Genomic DNA, 19,225 nt, shown 5'->3' with positions numbered 1-19,225 from the left:
TCCAAAAAACAAACCAAACAAGAAATTTTTAACAAAGACTTGTGTCGTGTATTAGTATGTTTTAATATACCGCTTTCAAAATTATCTAATGAAAACTTTAGTTCTTTTTTAAAAAATTATTGCAAACAAAATATTCCCAGTGAACGAACTCTAAAGAGAAATAATGTCAAGTTGTTATACTCCTCAGTTATCCACAACATAAAAGCCGAAATAGGTAATAATTACTTTTACATATGTGTGGACGAGACCACTGACTCGTCAGGAAGATACATTGTGCACTTTTTGATTAGTGTACTTAGCGATGAAACCTTTCCAAAATCGTATTTAATTTCCTGTAAGCAAGTGGAAAAAACCAACGCTTTAACAATATCACGGTTTCTACAAGAAGCATTAGCAAACTTTTTTCTTCCTGCTGCTGTGCCTAATGATACATTATTCCTTATTTTATCTGATGCCGCACCATATGTGGTGAAAGCAGGACAAAATTTAAAAATATTTTATCCAAACTTAATACATGTCTCTTGTTTAGCGCATGGAATAAACAGAGTTGCGGAGGAAGTAAGAAAATAATTTCCACTAGTTAACAGTTTAATAGCGAGCGTCAAAAAGGTGTTCCAGAAATCACCTGTAAGAATACAATGTTACAGAGATATGCTTCCTGCTGTTCCACTGCCACCGCAACCCATTTTAACACGTTGGGGAATATGGTTGGAAGCAAGCTAATTTCTATGCTGATCATTTTGTTGATAAAAAAAAAATAATTAACCATTTTACGGATGATAGTTGCCAATCTTTATTGGAAGCTAAGCAAGCCTTTCAAAATAACATCCTCTAACAGCAACTGTCATTCATAAAATCAAATTATAGTTTTGTCCAGAAAACTATAACTCAATTAGAATCCTCAAAATTATCATTGTTAGAGAGTAGTTTTAATAAAAGAATTTGAGTCTTTGTGTCAAAACGTTAAAGGTACTATAGGAAAGGAAATTTTTCAAAAATTTAAAGTAACCATGGAAAAACATAGTGGTTACCAGGTTCTTTCTGAAGTAGTTCAAGTACTAGCTGGGACATTTTCCGAACCACTTAATTTAGAACCATCTATTGGAGTAAATTTGAAAAATGCCCCAGTTACATCAGTTGATGTCGAAAGAAGTTTTTCTATTTACAAATATATGTATTCAGATAGAAGCTATAAGTTTTTATTAGAAAATTTTGAACATCATTTAATAATCTATTGTTACCACAATTCAAAATAATATTTATATGTTAAAATAATTGTATATGTTATGTATTTATAATATTTAAGTATTTTGTAAATAAAAAAATATTGTAAATATTTTTTATTACATGCATATTTTCTAGATAAATATGCATATTTTGCATAAAACACTGCATATTTTTGCATAAAATACTGCATATTTATGAGCATATTTCATACTTTTTTATTTGCATATTTGCCTAAGTCTAGTCATGTGCAATCAGAAGTAAGCTTCAGTGCATCAAAATTTGTGACACACGAATAATTTGCTGTGAAACAAACGAGAAATCTAATGCCGTTGAGGAGAATTTCCAAGGTAAACCCGATCTATACAAAGAAAATGAGCTACTTAAAAATATTATAAAAGAAAAAGAGGAAAAATTTAATTTATCACTAGAAAATAATTCTCTTTTAAAACAAAACAATCATTATCTACAAGAAAAGATAAGCCAAAACTGAACCTATAAAACAACCAGTTTTACATGAGTAAAACAAAAAACACCTAAGTCATATCAAACAATTATCTCCAAATTATAAAATTACAAATAAATTCCAAACACCTGTGTTGCCAACTGTTGCCGAAAGTAGTAGAAGCCCTAAAAATAATTCAACATCTGCAGAACTTAGTAATGCACAGCTAAATAAAATGCAAACTTTAGTAAATATAAATGAAGATATGGGACAAGACAATGATGGTTTTACGTAAGTCCACTCAAAGAAGAAAACTAGACAAACAAAAAAAAAACTACGGTGAAAATGATAAAACTACCGACTTAGGAGTTCAAAGAAAGGCTTGGCTTTACCTTTCTAGAGTTAAACAATAGAAACTATCGTCGATTATCTAAAAGATCAGGAAGTGTTTAAAGAGGCTGATATTATTATTAGAGAACTACCAACCAACGAAAACCAAAACAAATGTTTTATGTGTGGTGTCAACTTCGAATTAAAAGACGAAATCTATAAACCGTCGACTTGGCCACGATCTGTCGCTTACAAGCGTTTCGATTTCCCGAAATACCAACAATATAATCGTCGCTCCGAGGATTTTTAAGTAATTTCTTAGGTTAGGGACTCTCAAACCCAAAGTAAATGTCAAACTTCCATAGATCATGAAAATATCCGAAGTCAAAGTATTAATGCAAGTAAACCGACAAACTTATATTTCCCTATTTTACACTGGAATATACAAAGAGGACTTGCACGTAAATCTTACTATATACATTTTATACTTCAAAGTAATAATGTGAATGTTTTATGCCTTAGTAAACACTGGTTGAAAGAAGATAAACTTAAAGTAACCAATATTGAAAACTTTAATTTAGTGTCTTATTTCGCAAGAAATGATAAAGAAAGTGGAGGTGTATGCATATTTGTAAATAATATAGTAGCAAAGTTGAAATATGTGGAGTAAACTTTAAAGTTCATTGAAGTAAAAAATATTTATTTATTGTAACTATATACAGACCTCCTTATAGTGTGATTTTTTACGTTATATGTGGAGATTTTAATATCAATTTTTTAGAAAATAACAATCAGAAACATTTTCTAATAAACTTATTTTTAGAATACAACATTAAATTTCACATAAATGTACTAGAATTACTAAAAATTCTTCAACGTGTATTGACAACTTTTTCTCCAATTTAGATGTTTAAAAGGTGAGCGTATGTGACACATTTCTATCAGATCATACTTATCAATTGTGTGCTTTTGATATGAAAGTTACTGGGAAAAAATCCTCAAACTGTTTTTACCAGAAACTTATGCGATGCCAACTTAATAACTTTTCAAAATATTTTAGCTAATATTGATTAGAGTGATCTATATGTGGCTAGTAGTTTTGAAGAAAAATTTTCAATATTTTATGATACTTTTTTATATTATCATAATACTACTTTCTTAAAACGTAGAGTAACTACCGGACCAAAACAAAAAACATGGTTTGCACCTCATATTAAGGGTTTGCATGATCAATTCTGTAAGATGAATGGATTAAGAAAACAACTTAATAACCCACAGTATTCGGAACGAATCAAGAAATTTAAACAAGATTTAATCAAAAAAATTGTTAAAAAAACATAAAAAGGAACAATATGATAATAAATTTAGAAATAGCAATAATGTAATGAAGGAAAGTTGGAAAATAATTTACCTCTATGAAAATAGAGGTAAAAACTGTCAATCACATCAAAATTTAATATCTTTTAGTAACAACGGTGACTTACAAAATTAGGCCACTTGAGGTCGCTCGAGGCCACTTCAATGTACGATGGGTGTACCTCAAGGCTCAATACTGGGGCCTTTATTTTTCATTATATTTGTAAGTGACCTAAACACTTTTGTTCAATGCCAGATAAAATTGTTCAGTATGCTGATGATACCAATATTCTCATGTCTCACAGTGAACCCATACAACTGATGGAAAATACCAATGTTGCGTCTACTGAATTTAGCACATATTGTAAAAATAATGGACTTAAGCCCAACGTAACAAAAACACATTTTATGCGTTTCTTACCAAAAAACTTCACTAAAAATTCTGACTTTTATTTAAATGTGGATGGCAAATCAGTAGAAAGTTATACTACAACGAAATTTTTGGGGGTAACCCTAGATCAAAAACTTACATAGGGAACTCACATAAATCATGTATCAGCAAAGTTAAGTACATGTAGCTATATAATGCGTAATTTAAGAGAAATTGTCTCATTTGATATATTGCGAATGATTTACTTTAGTTTAGACCAGTCTGTACTTCAGTATGGCTTAATATTTTGGGGTTGCTCATCTCATCTTGAACGGGCATTTATAGCTCAAAAGAGAGTTTTAAGAAGTATGTATGGTGTTCCATTTTCAGATAGTTGCAAGCCACTATTTAAGAAGTCTAATATTTTAACACTACCTAGCCTTTTAGTTTTCCAATTAATATTGCACATTGAGGAAAACAAGCTCAAGTTTGACAGAAATGAGGACATTCACTCACATGATACTAGAGGTAAATAAAATTTTCGACAACCTTTCTCTAGATTAGGTGTATCCCAACATGCACCTGAATATATTGGAATAAAATGTTAGAATAAAATAGTCAATATATTAACTCTCAGTAATTCTTCACATAAAGGTTTTCGCCAAACTGTGTATTCATTTTTAATAGACAACACATTCAACACTGTGTTGATGGATTTTTAAATTTTTAACATTTTTGCAACAATAGTTCTAAATTTGTATTTGTAACTTTTATTTCTTATTTATTTTATTGTAATCACTGTTTTATTTTAATCATGTGTACTTTTACTATATATTGTACTCTTTTGTACTAAAATTTTGACTAGTCTGATAAGATTTATACATTTTTTGTAAGAATTGTGTAAACTTTGTGGATGAATAAATTTTATCTATCTATCTAAATCCGGAACGAACTTTCGTTACACCTCCCAACACTCTGAGGGCAGTCATTCGTCAGCCACCATCCACAATTCAAACACACAAACCAACCCACACTGAAAAGTGAATGCGCTTGACATACTCCTTAAGAGTCGCTGATTTAATTGGCAAAGGGGACCATAGACAAGGGGAGATTGATTATGACAGAAGTTTTACGTTTTTGCGCACAAATTGGCGAATTTCTTGTACAAGAAACTGCAGCGGACACAAATTCTTGTATCGTTTCTGATATAAGAACTATATGCTTGTATGACACTATACATTTTTTTGTTATATCAGAAACGATATAAGAAATGATAAAAGAAAATGCATAGTGTCATACAGCCTTTAGAATATTTTATGATATCTGGATATAATATTCTATAAAGTTCGAAGTTGTATCGTCTTTTCCACACTATTGTCATACACCACTCCAAAGATTCCTATTAGTATTTTTCTTTCGAAACATCCTAACTAGTTTTTATTACTTTTTGTTAAAGTCCAGGTCTCTGAACCATATGTTAGTACTGGGAGTATTATTGTTTTGTAGAATATTACTTTTGTATTTCTCGGTATAATTGAGGATTTAAGAAGGAGATTGAGCCCAAAATAGCACCTGTTGGCCATGCTAATTCTGCGGTGTATTTCTGCTGTATTATTTTCAGTGTTAACGAGCGCACCCAGGTATACAAATTCGTTCACTGCTTCGATGACATTGTTTTTTATAACAAGTGGTGGTAGGATTTGTGGTTGCGTACTTATTTTCATATACTTCGTTTTGTTGGTGTTTATTATTAATCCAATTTTTGTAGCAGATTGATATTGATATCAACATAAGTAACAGTTTGCATTGAACTGGTGGTTTGATTTGTGACATACATATTACTTTTTCCGTATCCAGATTAAACAGTATACAGGAGAAGGGGTCTCCCTGGCACAACCCGTTATTTGTTTTAAAAGGTTCAGACAGTTCCCCCTGGATTAGTACTTTACATTCAACTTTTTCAAGAGTTAATTTTGTTAAATATACTAACTGATTTGGTATTCCTAGCTCTTTCATTGCTTTGAACATTTCTCTTCTATTTACAGTATCATAGGCTGCTTTGTAGTCTAAATTTGATGAGTATCTATGCCATATTCCAGTGTCTTTTCTAAAATTTGTCTCAGCCAGCCTGGTATTTTCCCACTATTTGTTCTACATATGGTGCCATATAGTGGCAGAGTACTAAGGAAAATATTTTTTCTGGGAAGGGATTTCTGTGTTCATATTTCTTTTAAGAACTGCTGCACTGCCATTATGGTATCGTGGTCAACTTGTTTATATTGCTCAGTTGGGTGGTTCCTCTTCCCTCTTGTCTATTCTGCTTACCTTATCTCTTTTTTATTTCAGGTTTTCTGGACATATATGAAGATGCAGATTAAAAACATTGAATGGTTAATACAGACAGAATGACTGGGGACATAGTAGTAAAGCAGCAACAGATCATTCCCTAGTGCAAAGTTAATCTGTGACAACTGTGAACATACTAGAATTATAATATACTGGAAGTACATTGAAAAACAGGCAGACTATAATATGTGTATATGAAAGAAGAAAAAGAACATTTAACAAATAAATCTGGCACACTCATAAATGTTTATAATTGACTTTAATTAAAGAATAATTCTGCAGTCCTTACAGCTCAAATAGTAAAAGAGGAGGTCCATGGCCAGAAAATGTTCTACATTAAAACCCATTGAAACTTAAAAAAAATATTAATTTTACACACACTAGCATGAAAGAAAAGATATTTCTATTAAAAATTAATATTGCACACTTACCTTCATATCATTGTTAGTACTGCCCCTTCCTAATGTACTGTTCATTTTCTGGTTCTTCTCATTTTTGTTGTTCTTCTTACTGTCTTTTTTGGGTTTACTATCTTTAGTTTCACATTTTAACGGTTTACTCAAAGTCTGTGGTACAGCTTTGGTTAAAACATCTGAGTAACTTGGCCTCATAGGTTTTACTTCAGCCACCATTCTTGGTTTCCTTGAGTCTCTGTTAAACTAAAATTTAGGTGGTTTAAAACTAAATTGTACAATGGACCATGCATATATATATATATATATATATATATATATATATATATATATTAACAATTATTTAATAAAATATGGAAACAGAATCAAGCGAAACACTGAAAATTCCAGATTAGTGAATGGCAACATTAGCAATACTGTATTGCGTTAGGGTTTTGCTAGTCAGTTAATAACCCAATTGGAAGCATTCCAAACAGTTTCGTGCAACTTCCAGTGTTTATTGGTGACTTCAGGCAGTTGTTACTAAGGTGATTTTGTTTAATTGTTAGAGAGGAATATATCGGTGTCGATTCAACGAAAATTGCACCAAGAAACCCAAAACGTGTTGACTGGTCGCCAGGAAAGAGAGGCAAAGCAATTATCCGTCGAGAAGGTTACACATATCAAGAAATAGCAAACAAATTGGGTGGTGTCGCCACACAATCAGGTGTAATAAAAGTTTGTAAACATTATCATAACATTGGAACAACAAAATCACCAAAAAGAACAGGCAGAAAACCGAAAGTTAGTCAATATGATGAGCATAGAATATGCCAACTTTCTTTAAAAGATTGTCACAGATCCGCAAAAGAAATTAATGCTATTGTCAAATGCTAAATCAAATGGCTTACAAATATCCGACAGCACTCTCAGAAGAAAGTTGTGTGAAAATGGATTGCAAGTACGAACTCCTAGAAAGAAGCTGTTACTGAACAAAAAACAGAGGCAAAAACGCTTTGATTGGGCTTTGACACACAGAGGGTGGACAGAAGAACAGTGGAGTAAGGTAATTTGGAGTGATGAATCCAGAATCTCGATATTTGGGAGTGACAGTGTGAAATTTGTTCGTCATGAGTGTCATGATATGGGCTTGTATGACCACTAATGGAGTTGGACATTTAGCAGCAATAGAGAGCAATATTAATGCAAAAAAATATCACAAAGAGACACTGCAAGCCAAACTGCTGCCGACTATCAGAGATTTGTTTGAAGGTGATGCCCAACAATACATCTTCCAGTAGGATAGAGCGCCTTGTCATACAGCTAAGACTTCCATAGAATGGTTGAGATACCATGACGTTACTGTTCTGCCTTGGCCTGGAAATAGTCCTGATCTAAATCACATAGAAAATTTATGGTCAAGGCTGAAAGTGTTAGTATCACCCCGAAACCCAAGTAACAAGAAAGAACTGAGAGAAGCTGTTATTCAAAACTGGTTTCAAGTTATTACACCAGAAGATTTGGCTCATCTCGTGAACTCCATGCCTTGCAGAATTGAGTCTATTCTAAAAAACAAAGGTTATCCCACCAAATACTAATTTTCTTGATAATAACCATGGTGCCATACATTCATTAAAATAGGATGGCTGCGTTGGATAGGACATGTAGAAAGAATGGAAGAAGGCAAAATACCAAACAAAATATTCAAACAGATGACAGTAGGAAAAAGAACAAGAGGAAGACCGAAGCTGAGATACTTAGAACAAATAGAAAATGATATAACAACCTTAAAAATAAAAAACATTTTTTAAAAATATATCTAGCTAACAGCTGTTTTTGTATTTATTTTTAAATTTTTAGAGGGTTTTTCCTCTTAAAATAGATGTTAAATATTAAGTAGAAGCATAAAATGATGCAATAAAATTATATATAAACTTATAAATAACATAACACTTGTGAAAAAGAGGAATGCTGATAATAAAACTAAAATTTTTGTAGTTACCACAAGTGTATAGGAAATGCTTCATAAAAATGAAAGAGTATCATAAATGAAATATTTTGAAAAAATAAAATATAGGGCTATTCCTATTAATATAACAAGAGTAATTATCTCAATAATTTGTAAATTCAGTTATTTTAATTACTTTTTAAACATTGAGTTTTGTAATGCTAAAATGTACTTTTGAATTTTAACAATTGTATGCATACCTGAAACTGTATATCCTCCATTTGATCAGCAGTCTTATATCTGGTTTCATCTTTCAAATGTATACTTGTACTGGTGTTGAGATCAGTTGGTAAATCAAATACATTTGGTTTATAATTTTCGGAAGTACCAAAGGGAGAGTAGGTACCACTGTTATTAGGTACCATCCAGTTACCTACTAAATCTATCAATTGAGAAGGATTTGATACATGTGGCATGGCATCATGATGAGAGTGAAGCAAAGGATGTTCTGGAATATTATTCATCATCTGTGGTATGTAGGGATATTCAGTCTCAAAAAGTCCCATATCTGCAGTGCCATTTTGCATAGACTTGTAAAGGTCATACTCTACAAGAAAGAAAACATGATTAGTCACAGGTAATTGTTTTTAACTAAGGTGACTATATATTTTCTAAAACTGTAGAATCTGATTAATGTCTTGTTCATTATACATATAATTTTTATTGGGAATCTTGAACACATAGTGATTTAAAATAAATCATAACATATTTTTCATTGATACCTAAGCAATGAATGCTTTGGTAAAGTAAAATCACCAATAGCTAAGAGCATACATGCCAATCAAATTCACCTTTAAAAAAACATCTAATTATACATCAGTGACTTTTTGGGTATCAAAAAGAAGTCTTCTTGGGATTTGGGGTTCTTATAAATTTTCTGTGTAAATGTACCATTTTTATGAATACTAAGAATAATGATTATTTTTGAAACTTTCATATAGTACTTCAAATACATGTTGTATGTTACATAAATGGACTGGTGCTCTTTTTCAAATATCACATCTGACAACAATTCCTATGTGTCTTCCAACCTACTGTAAAAAACTGACTAATAGAGAGATCATTCAATTTTAGCCTGTTCAATTTTACTGTACTGTCAAAGTTAACCAATTAAAATGATTCAACAGAATGGTAAACACTATCCTATGCCACAGGTAACATACTATTGGTTGATGATGCATGAGAATGTTCAACAAAAGTTAACAAAAACAGTCATGGGAAATATTATATATCAGTCAGATTTTTTCTTTCATGTTCCCAAAATCAATGTGTTTTGGAAGTTTTTGAGATTTAGATTTTCTAGAAAATTTTATACAAAAACACATTATTCTATATTAAACTTTGACAGTTTTTGTTTTTTACTTAAAAATTAATATCAATAATTAAGGTCCTTTCACTCAACTCAGCATATTTTGACAGATTCATAGCTGGAAACCTACAACACAAAAGTTCCTAGCTCACAGTATTAACAGCTTAAATATACTTTTATTACAGACTTCTTTCATTAAAAAAAGAAGAATTAGTATAAATAGTGAAAGTGTATACTAAACCCATAAAATTTTAAGTAGTATATATATAAAAATTATATTTCAGTTGTTATAATTTAACATAACTATTTATTATAATAATATGGTGCAGATAAATAAATATTGATTGTCAGTAATTCGTAAAGGTCTATTTTATTTACTATTTAGTTTGTTTATTATTAATATTGGCTATGAGTATGTGTGCTTGGTTGTATAGTAATTTCCAGCCACTTTTAGTCTATCAAAAAGTAACTAACTTCGCAAAAAAAATAATTACTAAATTCACTAGACAGTTGGGACTGGGAATAGCAAACCGACTATACCAGAAATAAAAAGTAAATATTTCTGAAAATTGTCAAATTATTTATGTTTTTCTACTTTCTTCAAAGAAAAAAACAGCTCAGATTCCCCAGGAAATATTTTATAAAAATCATTTTTCAATATTATTTTAACATTACCATACTATTAGGATAAAAAATAAGTAGAAGATTTAAGACAAATTGAAAAGGGTCCATTCTTAATTTTGCTCACTTAATGGTTAAGAGCAAAACTTACGCAAATTTTGTAAGCTTTACATGTCTAATAAAATTGTTTTTATATCTACGAAATAAAACAATTTATATATCTATGTTGATATATCTACATGTGGTTGACCTATGAAGTAATATATTAATTTAGCTACACATTTATAATGATTCACTTATAATGGTTAACCATTTGTTACTTCCTGAAATCACTACACATGCCCATACATTTGAGGGATTAAATGTTTTTACATACTTTAATTTTTTTAATAGACATATCCTTATTATCACCTTAAAATAATTGGTGATTCTTTGTTAAAAATTACACTTTTGTTGTTTTTTTTTTATTTTCATAAGTACAAATGTTTCCAAAGCTCACAAAAATCAATCTCAAAGTATTTAAATTATTTTCATAAAAACATAATATTTAGTCAGATTTTTCCATAATATTCTTTTATTATCATTATCAGTTTTGATTAATTTTTGTGTTAAAAAATATGTAAGTTTTACCTTTTTTGTATCCATTGGCATCAAACATGTGTTGAGCTTGAGGTATAAAATTATACCGCTGCTGGGGATATTGCTCAACTTCAGGAGAATATCTGTTCATATAATTTGTTTGTTGATTCCAGTTTAAGGGCTCAGATGTTGAAGAAGGTGGTGTGAAGCCTAAGGGAACATATTGACCATCAACGTTTTGCATTTCTGCCGTCATATTTCCGATAATTTTTTCCATGGCCTCATTGCTGAGAGTTATTCTCTTTTCGCTCATGTTGATGCTTCGTTGATATTTATTAAAATTCTGTAATAGGTTCGGTTTTTAATAAACATTTTTGGCACATAAACACATTTTCTTATTCATTGCGTCATTTTTGACAACAATAAATGTCAACGTCAGACAACGTGACAGTGTACAGTTTATGTACCATGCAGTTTATCCATCTATCGTACAGAAAGTCAAATACTCTAATTTATGGAAATTAAACAAAATAAATTTATATTTTCCATGCTGTTAAGGTTTCAAACATATTTTATTCGATTACATGTGATATAATTATACCATAAATAACATATGTTTTAGGTAAAAAAATAAAAAGTAAACTTTACCCAAAAAGAAAACTGCATTGTAGAATTCTGTAATAAGTAAGCAGTTTAAAGTTTAGATTTTCAGTAAGAGACGTCAGTATAATTAAAAGTGGGATCCATTTCTGACACAAATATTCAACATAAAAACCGAAAAAAGTGTGTTATTTTTAAAATAATAAAATTGTTAAAAAATACTGGATCACTTCGCTATAATTTGTATATAGTATATATAATTTGTATGAAGATGCTGTGTAGGGCATTTTTGGGAGTCGCCTTGTTTTTTTTAAATGTTTATATATATTTATTTAACGCAAAAAAATAAAAATATTTCTATCAGAAAGTATTGATTCAACTTTTTTCACGCATAATATGTTTGGGTGTTTTTTTGGTTTTATGTTGTGTTAATTTTTTAGACCAAATTATTTAATTCTAAGGAGGTACGAAGTTCGCCGGGTCAGCTAGTTTTTAATATAATTTGAAAACGATTTCCGGAGTGGAAATCGAAAAGACAACCACAAATGTAAAATGTAATTTTTATTACAATCAATTGTGGTTAATATTTAACAGTTATATTAGAATTTTAAGAAACTATTGAAACACCTTTGCAGGTGTTTACAACGAGATCATATATTTTTTTATTCTGCCAAGTTTATGGTTTTTGTACGTGTATGTTTTTCTTTTAATTTTTTTTCTTCGTCGTCTGTTGTCTTTATTCTAGATGAATCACCGATTTAAACTTCATTCACCTGTATCAATGTTCAGATTGTCGCTCCGCCTTTTTCGTGGTCAGTCTATACTTCTCTGTCCCGTTGGCGATTTATTTCTAGCGTTCCTCATCATTATTATTTCTTCCATTCTGCTAATATGTTCATTTCACTTTTTTTCCAAGTTTCCAAGTTTCTCCTATATTGGACCCTTTCATTATGCCATATTGTATTGTAAATAGCCAACTATTTTCTTGTAGGTACTTTTAAAATATTCTTTCGTAGATCTTTTAGATCAATCAGTAATCTGCTGTTTTACTTCTTCAAATGTGAAATTGTATTGCATTTCAAAGTAGATTTGAAAGCGGTTTTCTTGTTTGAACGCTTAAATGGTATCCAGATATTATACAAGGTATTATACCCGGTATTGTATGCTATATCTATCAGATTCTGAAACTGTTTTCTTGTGGCATGTTTAAGTTAAATATTGATTTATTTAGGAATTACACAACAATTTACTACAATGAGAATTATATGTTACATTTGTTTTGATGTTTCGGTTTCCAATCCGTAAATCGTTTTTAAAAAATAATGTATAAATTAGTAAATTAGTAGATTTAATCAGTAAACAACGTCACAGCTGACATACTTGGCCTCGATCTCGTAGGTAAACAGCCATGTTTTGCGTGATTCTGATAGGTGATGTTAAAGTAAATTGCCCAAAATCCGCACCCTGTCCTAAATTAGTCCCCTAATGTAACTTCTACGGATACCACTGCAACTTTGCGAGCGAGTAAGGAAACTCTTCAGAACGATTCAGTTTACTAGTGGCAGTGACGTAGATTCTTTGTTTTGTTCCTTTACTTTTTAATTTTTTATAGACAAATAGTTTTTAATAGCTTGCTGCAGTATGTGATCAACTTTCAATATTTATATTGACGCCTCAAGGTAATTTTAATGATTGATAATAATATAATTGAATATTAGGTATATTTAAATTGCCACAGCCATGTAGTAGTAGTCGTTTAATAGTTTTAATATTTCTACATCTTAGTCTTGAACAGAAATGTTGATATTAGACTTAGTGGCGCCGACCCTCGCTCCTAACATAGGTTCGTACCATAATCCATCGATAGGTAAAATAAGTGCATTATTTTAAATGCGAGCGTTCACTGTCAATGCTATGCTCTAGGCGAGGATACGATGCGATGGTCTCCGTTATGAACGTACCCTTAGAGTTCTGTGAAAGAGAATATTAGACAATTTTAATAGTTGCGTTACGCAGATGTTCAAAACAAGTTAAAAAAAAATTAAGTTTTTGATGGTAAAATTAAATTGATTAATTAATACAGGGTCTAAATTTTTTCAGATACCACACCGCAAAACGTGGAATCATGATACCATGGTGAAAACTATCACTTTACTAAAAACTTCTGTTCCGATAGCTACCTTAAAAGATTACTTCAAATCTGGCCTCACACAGAGAAATGTGTTAAATCAAAATTTGCAAGGAAACCATTTCTTTTTGGAAGGTGTTTTCCAAATTTGGAAGGAAAAGTCTTGTCGAACACTGTTTGGATATGGAGCAGCATTATTATGGACTGACTATTTCTGGCCTGAGGCGATTGGTTTACCACCTAGCTATTAAAAGCCAAGTACCTAATCTTTTCTCGAATAATCAAAGGCTGTTGGCAAAAAAATGGGTTAGACTGTTTTTCAAACGCCATACAGAGCTTTCTCCCAGACGACCACAAAACCTATAAATGGCTAAAGCTAAAGGTTTCACCAAAGAAAATATTGAAAGTAGTTTTCTATCATAAAGACCAAACTTGAGAAACTAAACTTTGATCTCTTAAAATTATTCAGTGTAGACAAGACAGGGATATCTTACAACCACAGTAAAATAGCCAGTCTCTTTTGTGAGGCGTGCCTTTCCTGCAGCTATTCTTGAAACTGCCATCAATGGGTTTAGGAAAACTGGAATTCATCCATTTAATTCTGATGTCTTTCAGAAGTATTATTCATTGCCAAACAACTTGAACAGCCAAAGGTAGCTGGCAATGGAGGGTATAATGACAACCAAAATTCTCTAGTTACACCTTAAGTGGTCAATCCACCAGACATCCAGAAAGTTGCAGTTATCCAACCTTCCACATCATGTAGAGCTGGTAGTTCATTCTTTGTAACAGAAACTCCTTTAAAGATACTCTCAAAATCTCCTTACAAAAAAAATGACAGAAGAGAAAAGACAATCACAATCAAAGGCTAAGACACGTCTCATAATGGAAGAGAAAGATCATCCTGGCATATTGAAAAAACGCCCCAAGAAGAAAACAAGGAAATGTGATTAAAATTCAAGTGACTCTAAGGACAAGACAGAAGTTCCACTGATGTCAACCGATGATGGGGTCTGCTTCTTTGATTGTTCTCTTTTTGTTGCCTGTTTACGGTCAACACACCAAGATCTATTCTTTTCAAAACTAAACCCAACAACACACAGGAAAGATCAAATAACTGCGTTTATAAAATACCTTTTAAATGCAACAGTTTAAGGGGGAAACCTCAAGACCACTAAGTTTTAGGATAAATGAGCATAAATCATATAATAAAAATAGGGATTTTTGGCAAATCTCAGATATGCAAATATGCCTGAGACAATGAGCACATAGTACAGTGGAAAGACTCGTCAATAATCATGAAAGATATGACAGAAAAAAGAGGAAAATCCAAGAAAGAAGAAGTCAGCAATAAGAATATACCAACATTAATACCTAAGTTAATACAAGGTCAGAGACAGATCATCTATAATTGAATAACTTATTTGAGAAACGAGATAAGTCCCAGTTTGAAATTTCGATATAAATTGTATCCAACCACCTTAACTCATCGGTTTATTTAGAAACAAGATTAGTATTGGTCATATATATGATATTATACACACATTTTTACTTCGTTTATTTGAGAAATACGACACAAAGCGGACCCATCTTGTTTATGAAACAAAATACAACTGACATTTCTAATTTTGTAAACAATCATGGCGGAAATAGATAATAGTGGTGTTGATTTACAAGTTTTAAAACGGAAAAAAGGTGTTAAGCAAGTGACATATAAGTGTGAAAAGATAAAAGGCAAGAGTAGAAGGCCTGGATATACAGATTATGAAGAGGGGACCGTTTCTAAAAAAGAAATTGGAACTCCGTGCATATTCGTTTTTTAAAGCTGTGTTTAATATGTGAGTTGTAATTTTTATATTTTAGATGCAAAATGAAATGCTTTGAGAAAATTGCCTATGTAGAAAAACAAGAAGTTTTTACTAAATTTTACAGTTTCAAAACTAAACATGAACAAGACGCCTATATTTGCGAGCTTTAATTTACACGGTACCTATTAAAATAAAACGCTCGAAGTAGAAGACAAAAATAGAATAAAGGGCCACAGTACAGTATACAAATACTCCTGTGAATATATTTACCTGTGAAAGAAAGGTAGAGATTTGAAAGAAGGCATTCCTATCATTGCATGCTGTAACTAAAGAACAGGTTTATCGTTTGTGTCGTCTTTTATCTGCTGGGAAAGCGCCGTACCACGTGAGAGGAAAACAAGTTTCAGGAAACTCAAAGCCTGCTAACTTAATCTAACTTATAGTTAACCATTTTAATTTATTTTCGACCAAAAATACCTATTATGCTGGAAACGAAAGGCAATACCTTAACGAAAAACTGAACGTATATAAAATGCACAAGATGTTTGAAGAACTTCATCCACAAGCTATAGTAAAATATACCTTCTACTACCAAATTTTTAAAGAGAACGAAGAACTTGAAGTAAAAATAAAATCCAATTCGTTAAATGATAGAGCCAAAAATGTTGCTGCTGCGGAAAAAATGGTCCATTTTAGAAGAGCCAAAAAGTTTTACAAAAAAATGGACGAACTTAAAGAACTGTCAAAAAATGATCCTATTACTGCTGCAATATGTATCGACTTCATGCAAAAACTGTTTCTTCTTCAATTTCCTGTCCCGAAACTTTTTATTTGCACCACATAACCGTAAACGTTTTTAATATTCACGATTTGGACAAAAAGGAGCTAATGAAGTATGTTCTTTCCTAATGAATTATATTGAAACAAATACCAAAGGTGTCAAGCATTTACATATCTTTTCAGATGGCTGTGCTGGAAAAAACAAAAATCACTCACCCATAAGAATGTTTGCAACTCTCGTTGAAGTTGGAAAGTTTGAATCTGTAAATCAATATTTCCCGATTAGGGACGAGACTTCGCAGTTATTAAACGAAATATTAAAAAAACATGGCAGAATCTATTCGATTAAGCAGCATGTTGAACTTATAGTCAATTCCGCTAAACTTGACAAATTTTCTGTCTTTTTAATGACCGATATCAATATAATAGTTATTTATGTAACAAGGGTACTAAATAGATGTTTATGCCCAGAGGGCGACGATGTTACAAACCCGATGGCCTCTGGTCCGAGGGTTTGTAAGTCGCCCGAGGCGACTTATTAAGTAAACTGTGAAAATGCAAGATATTTTTGAGATCCCTAATCAAATTTTAAAAAATGAAAAAAAATGAAAAAAATGAAAAAGCAACGCAAAAGTTACTACCACATAACTCGAGAGATGTCTTCAAGAAATATGAGGACAAGGAATATGAAAAATTACAGCACTGGAAGACAGAAAACCATGTAGAACAGATGCGTGCGGGCCATAAAGTACACTATTACGTAGTTGATAACTAAACAATAAAAACAGTAATAAACTACTATGACATAAAAGATTTTAAAACATGGTGGCCAACCTACTACAAAACAAATTGCGACGAAGTAAAAAAATATCATGACAAAACAACCAACGGAAAAAGATTATCTTTTGGTATTTCGACCTTTATACATTTTACCCATATTAGTAATCCATCAGGTTGGGTCGTGGCACGACTTTTAATAGACTGTTTCTTAACGCATTCCTTTCCTATTTTATCAAGAAGGGTAATACTTACAGAGATAATTCCAGCCTTAGCCTATCCAAATATTCAGATTCCTACGAAGAAAAAAAATCTTGAAAATATTAAGAAATTTAGACTATATCTTCCAAGGGAATATAAAAAAAACCCTGAAATCAGAAATTTTTATGCAGAAATTTTTACCTGGCCCATCATCATGACGACCAAAATCAAGTTGAAGGATATTAAATGAGTTCTTTAGGTTATACAGATAACGACATTGTTTTGTTGACCATAGGAATTAAGATTTATTGCAATCCCATTTCTAGAGTACATTTATTATAATGCGCTAAAACTAATTTTATGGTTATTTTTTAGCCTTAATAGCAATACAAATAAATAAGTAAGTAAATAAGAAATATGCTTTATTGTCACTAAAAATTGTACAAATTTTATGGACAAAGCTTAAAACAATAAGACAAGAAGAAAAAAAATCAGAATAAGAATCGTTTGTACTTTTAAATAAAAAGAAACAATAAAATTCTTCCAAACTTAAACATAACAAATAATACCTAATTAAGAACCTACAAACTTCGTAAAATGTACCTAACAAAAAATAAAAATTAGGAAATCAGATTAATGAATTAAGGGGTTAAATATTCCACCTTCTTGTGCTAAACAGTAACCAAATCTGTCATACAGATTTCTGCTCATATTTTGGAGTAGGGCTGGTGTAATGCTTGCAGAGAAATGAAGTATTTTTGCCCTTAATTCGACTAGATTTGTGGCCCTTTCAAACTGATGCCTATAAATGTTTTCTTTGAGAAAACCCCAAAAAAAGAAATCGTTAGGCGCTAAGTCACAGGATCTAGCGGGCCATTTAATTGTACCACGTGCACTTATCACTCGATCAGGAAACGTTTGATCGAGGAAGCTAATAGTTGCTCTAGAGTTGTAAGCCGAACACCCATAGGTTTCCATCGATAAAAAATGGACCGACAATATGGTCGCCTAACATCCCAGTCCAAACATTTAACTTTTGCGGATGCTGAGTTCGCACTGCAACACTGAGGTGCTTATTTTTCCGAGAATAATACCTTGCAACGGATGGATTGTGTTTTTTATGTAATAAAAATGAAGATTCGCCAGAAAATAAAATATTTTTTAAAAAGTGTATATTTTCGTTCTGTTTATCTAACATAAATTCACAAAACTCCATCCGCCTAAAGTTATCTTCCGGAAACAGTTCTTGTGTTGGTTGTATCTTAAAACAGTGATACCCATTCCTTTTGAGAACTCGCTGGACAGTTCGGTTCACTAGTTTCCACAAAAGCACAAATATCAATATTCCTGTTTTGACGCTCCTCATCGACAGGTCTAACACGTGGTTCATTACCGTCATGACACTTTTTACAACTGTTTACACATCCTGAAGTTTGAAAATGTTTAATGGTATTTTTAATTGTTGTAACACTTGGTGAGGGTCTATTTTCGAAGGCAATAATAAATAAATTAATTACTTCACGTATCGAATGACCCTGAAAGTACCATGTTACAAGTTGCACTTTTTCTTGGACGGTATACAACGTAAAAGGCATTTTATTAATTATTTGTTTATTCTTTTAGAACTTCGTTTGAAATTTTTAATGTCAATGTGACAATTATGACAATTCGTACTTACTGTGAAATGAATATAGAGGTGGAAACGTGTAACATGTCACAGCGATTGCCTTTGTGTTGTATGGTCAATAAAACAATGTTTTGATCTGTATATGTTACTTTCGTAATAATTAAATAATAAAATAATACGATTTTTAATTCAAATAAAAATATATCGTAAATATATTTGTAATAATTTTTTTAATATTTTTTAAGTAATATTTTTTTTAAGCTTCTTGCAAAGTTGCATTTTCGGACTTATATTCAATTAACTACATAAGTACAGAATGACATT

General features: G+C 31.3%; 1 protein-coding gene across 1 annotated transcript in view; it reads right to left on the bottom strand.

The window, feature by feature from the left end:
- LOC140434662 (uncharacterized) overlaps nt 1-11,414 on the bottom strand; it is a 46,781-nt gene extending 35,367 nt beyond the window's left edge. The window contains exons 1-3 of the mRNA XM_072523082.1: nt 11,032-11,414; nt 8,672-9,018; nt 6,503-6,730 (exon numbers count right to left, since the gene is read on the bottom strand). Coding sequence (XP_072379183.1) covers nt 6,503-6,730; nt 8,672-9,018; nt 11,032-11,293 — 837 coding nt within the window. The 5' untranslated portion in view covers nt 11,294-11,414. The remainder of the gene's footprint in view (nt 1-6,502; nt 6,731-8,671; nt 9,019-11,031) is intronic.
- Nucleotides 11,415-19,225: the final 7,811 nt, after the last annotated feature.

Source organism: Diabrotica undecimpunctata, chromosome 2 (genome assembly GCF_040954645.1).
Source record: "Diabrotica undecimpunctata isolate CICGRU chromosome 2, icDiaUnde3, whole genome shotgun sequence".
NCBI lineage: Eukaryota > Metazoa > Arthropoda > Insecta > Coleoptera > Chrysomelidae > Diabrotica > Diabrotica undecimpunctata.
The sequence above is the reverse complement of the archived record's forward strand: the minus strand, read 5'-3'. Positions and strand labels throughout refer to the sequence as shown.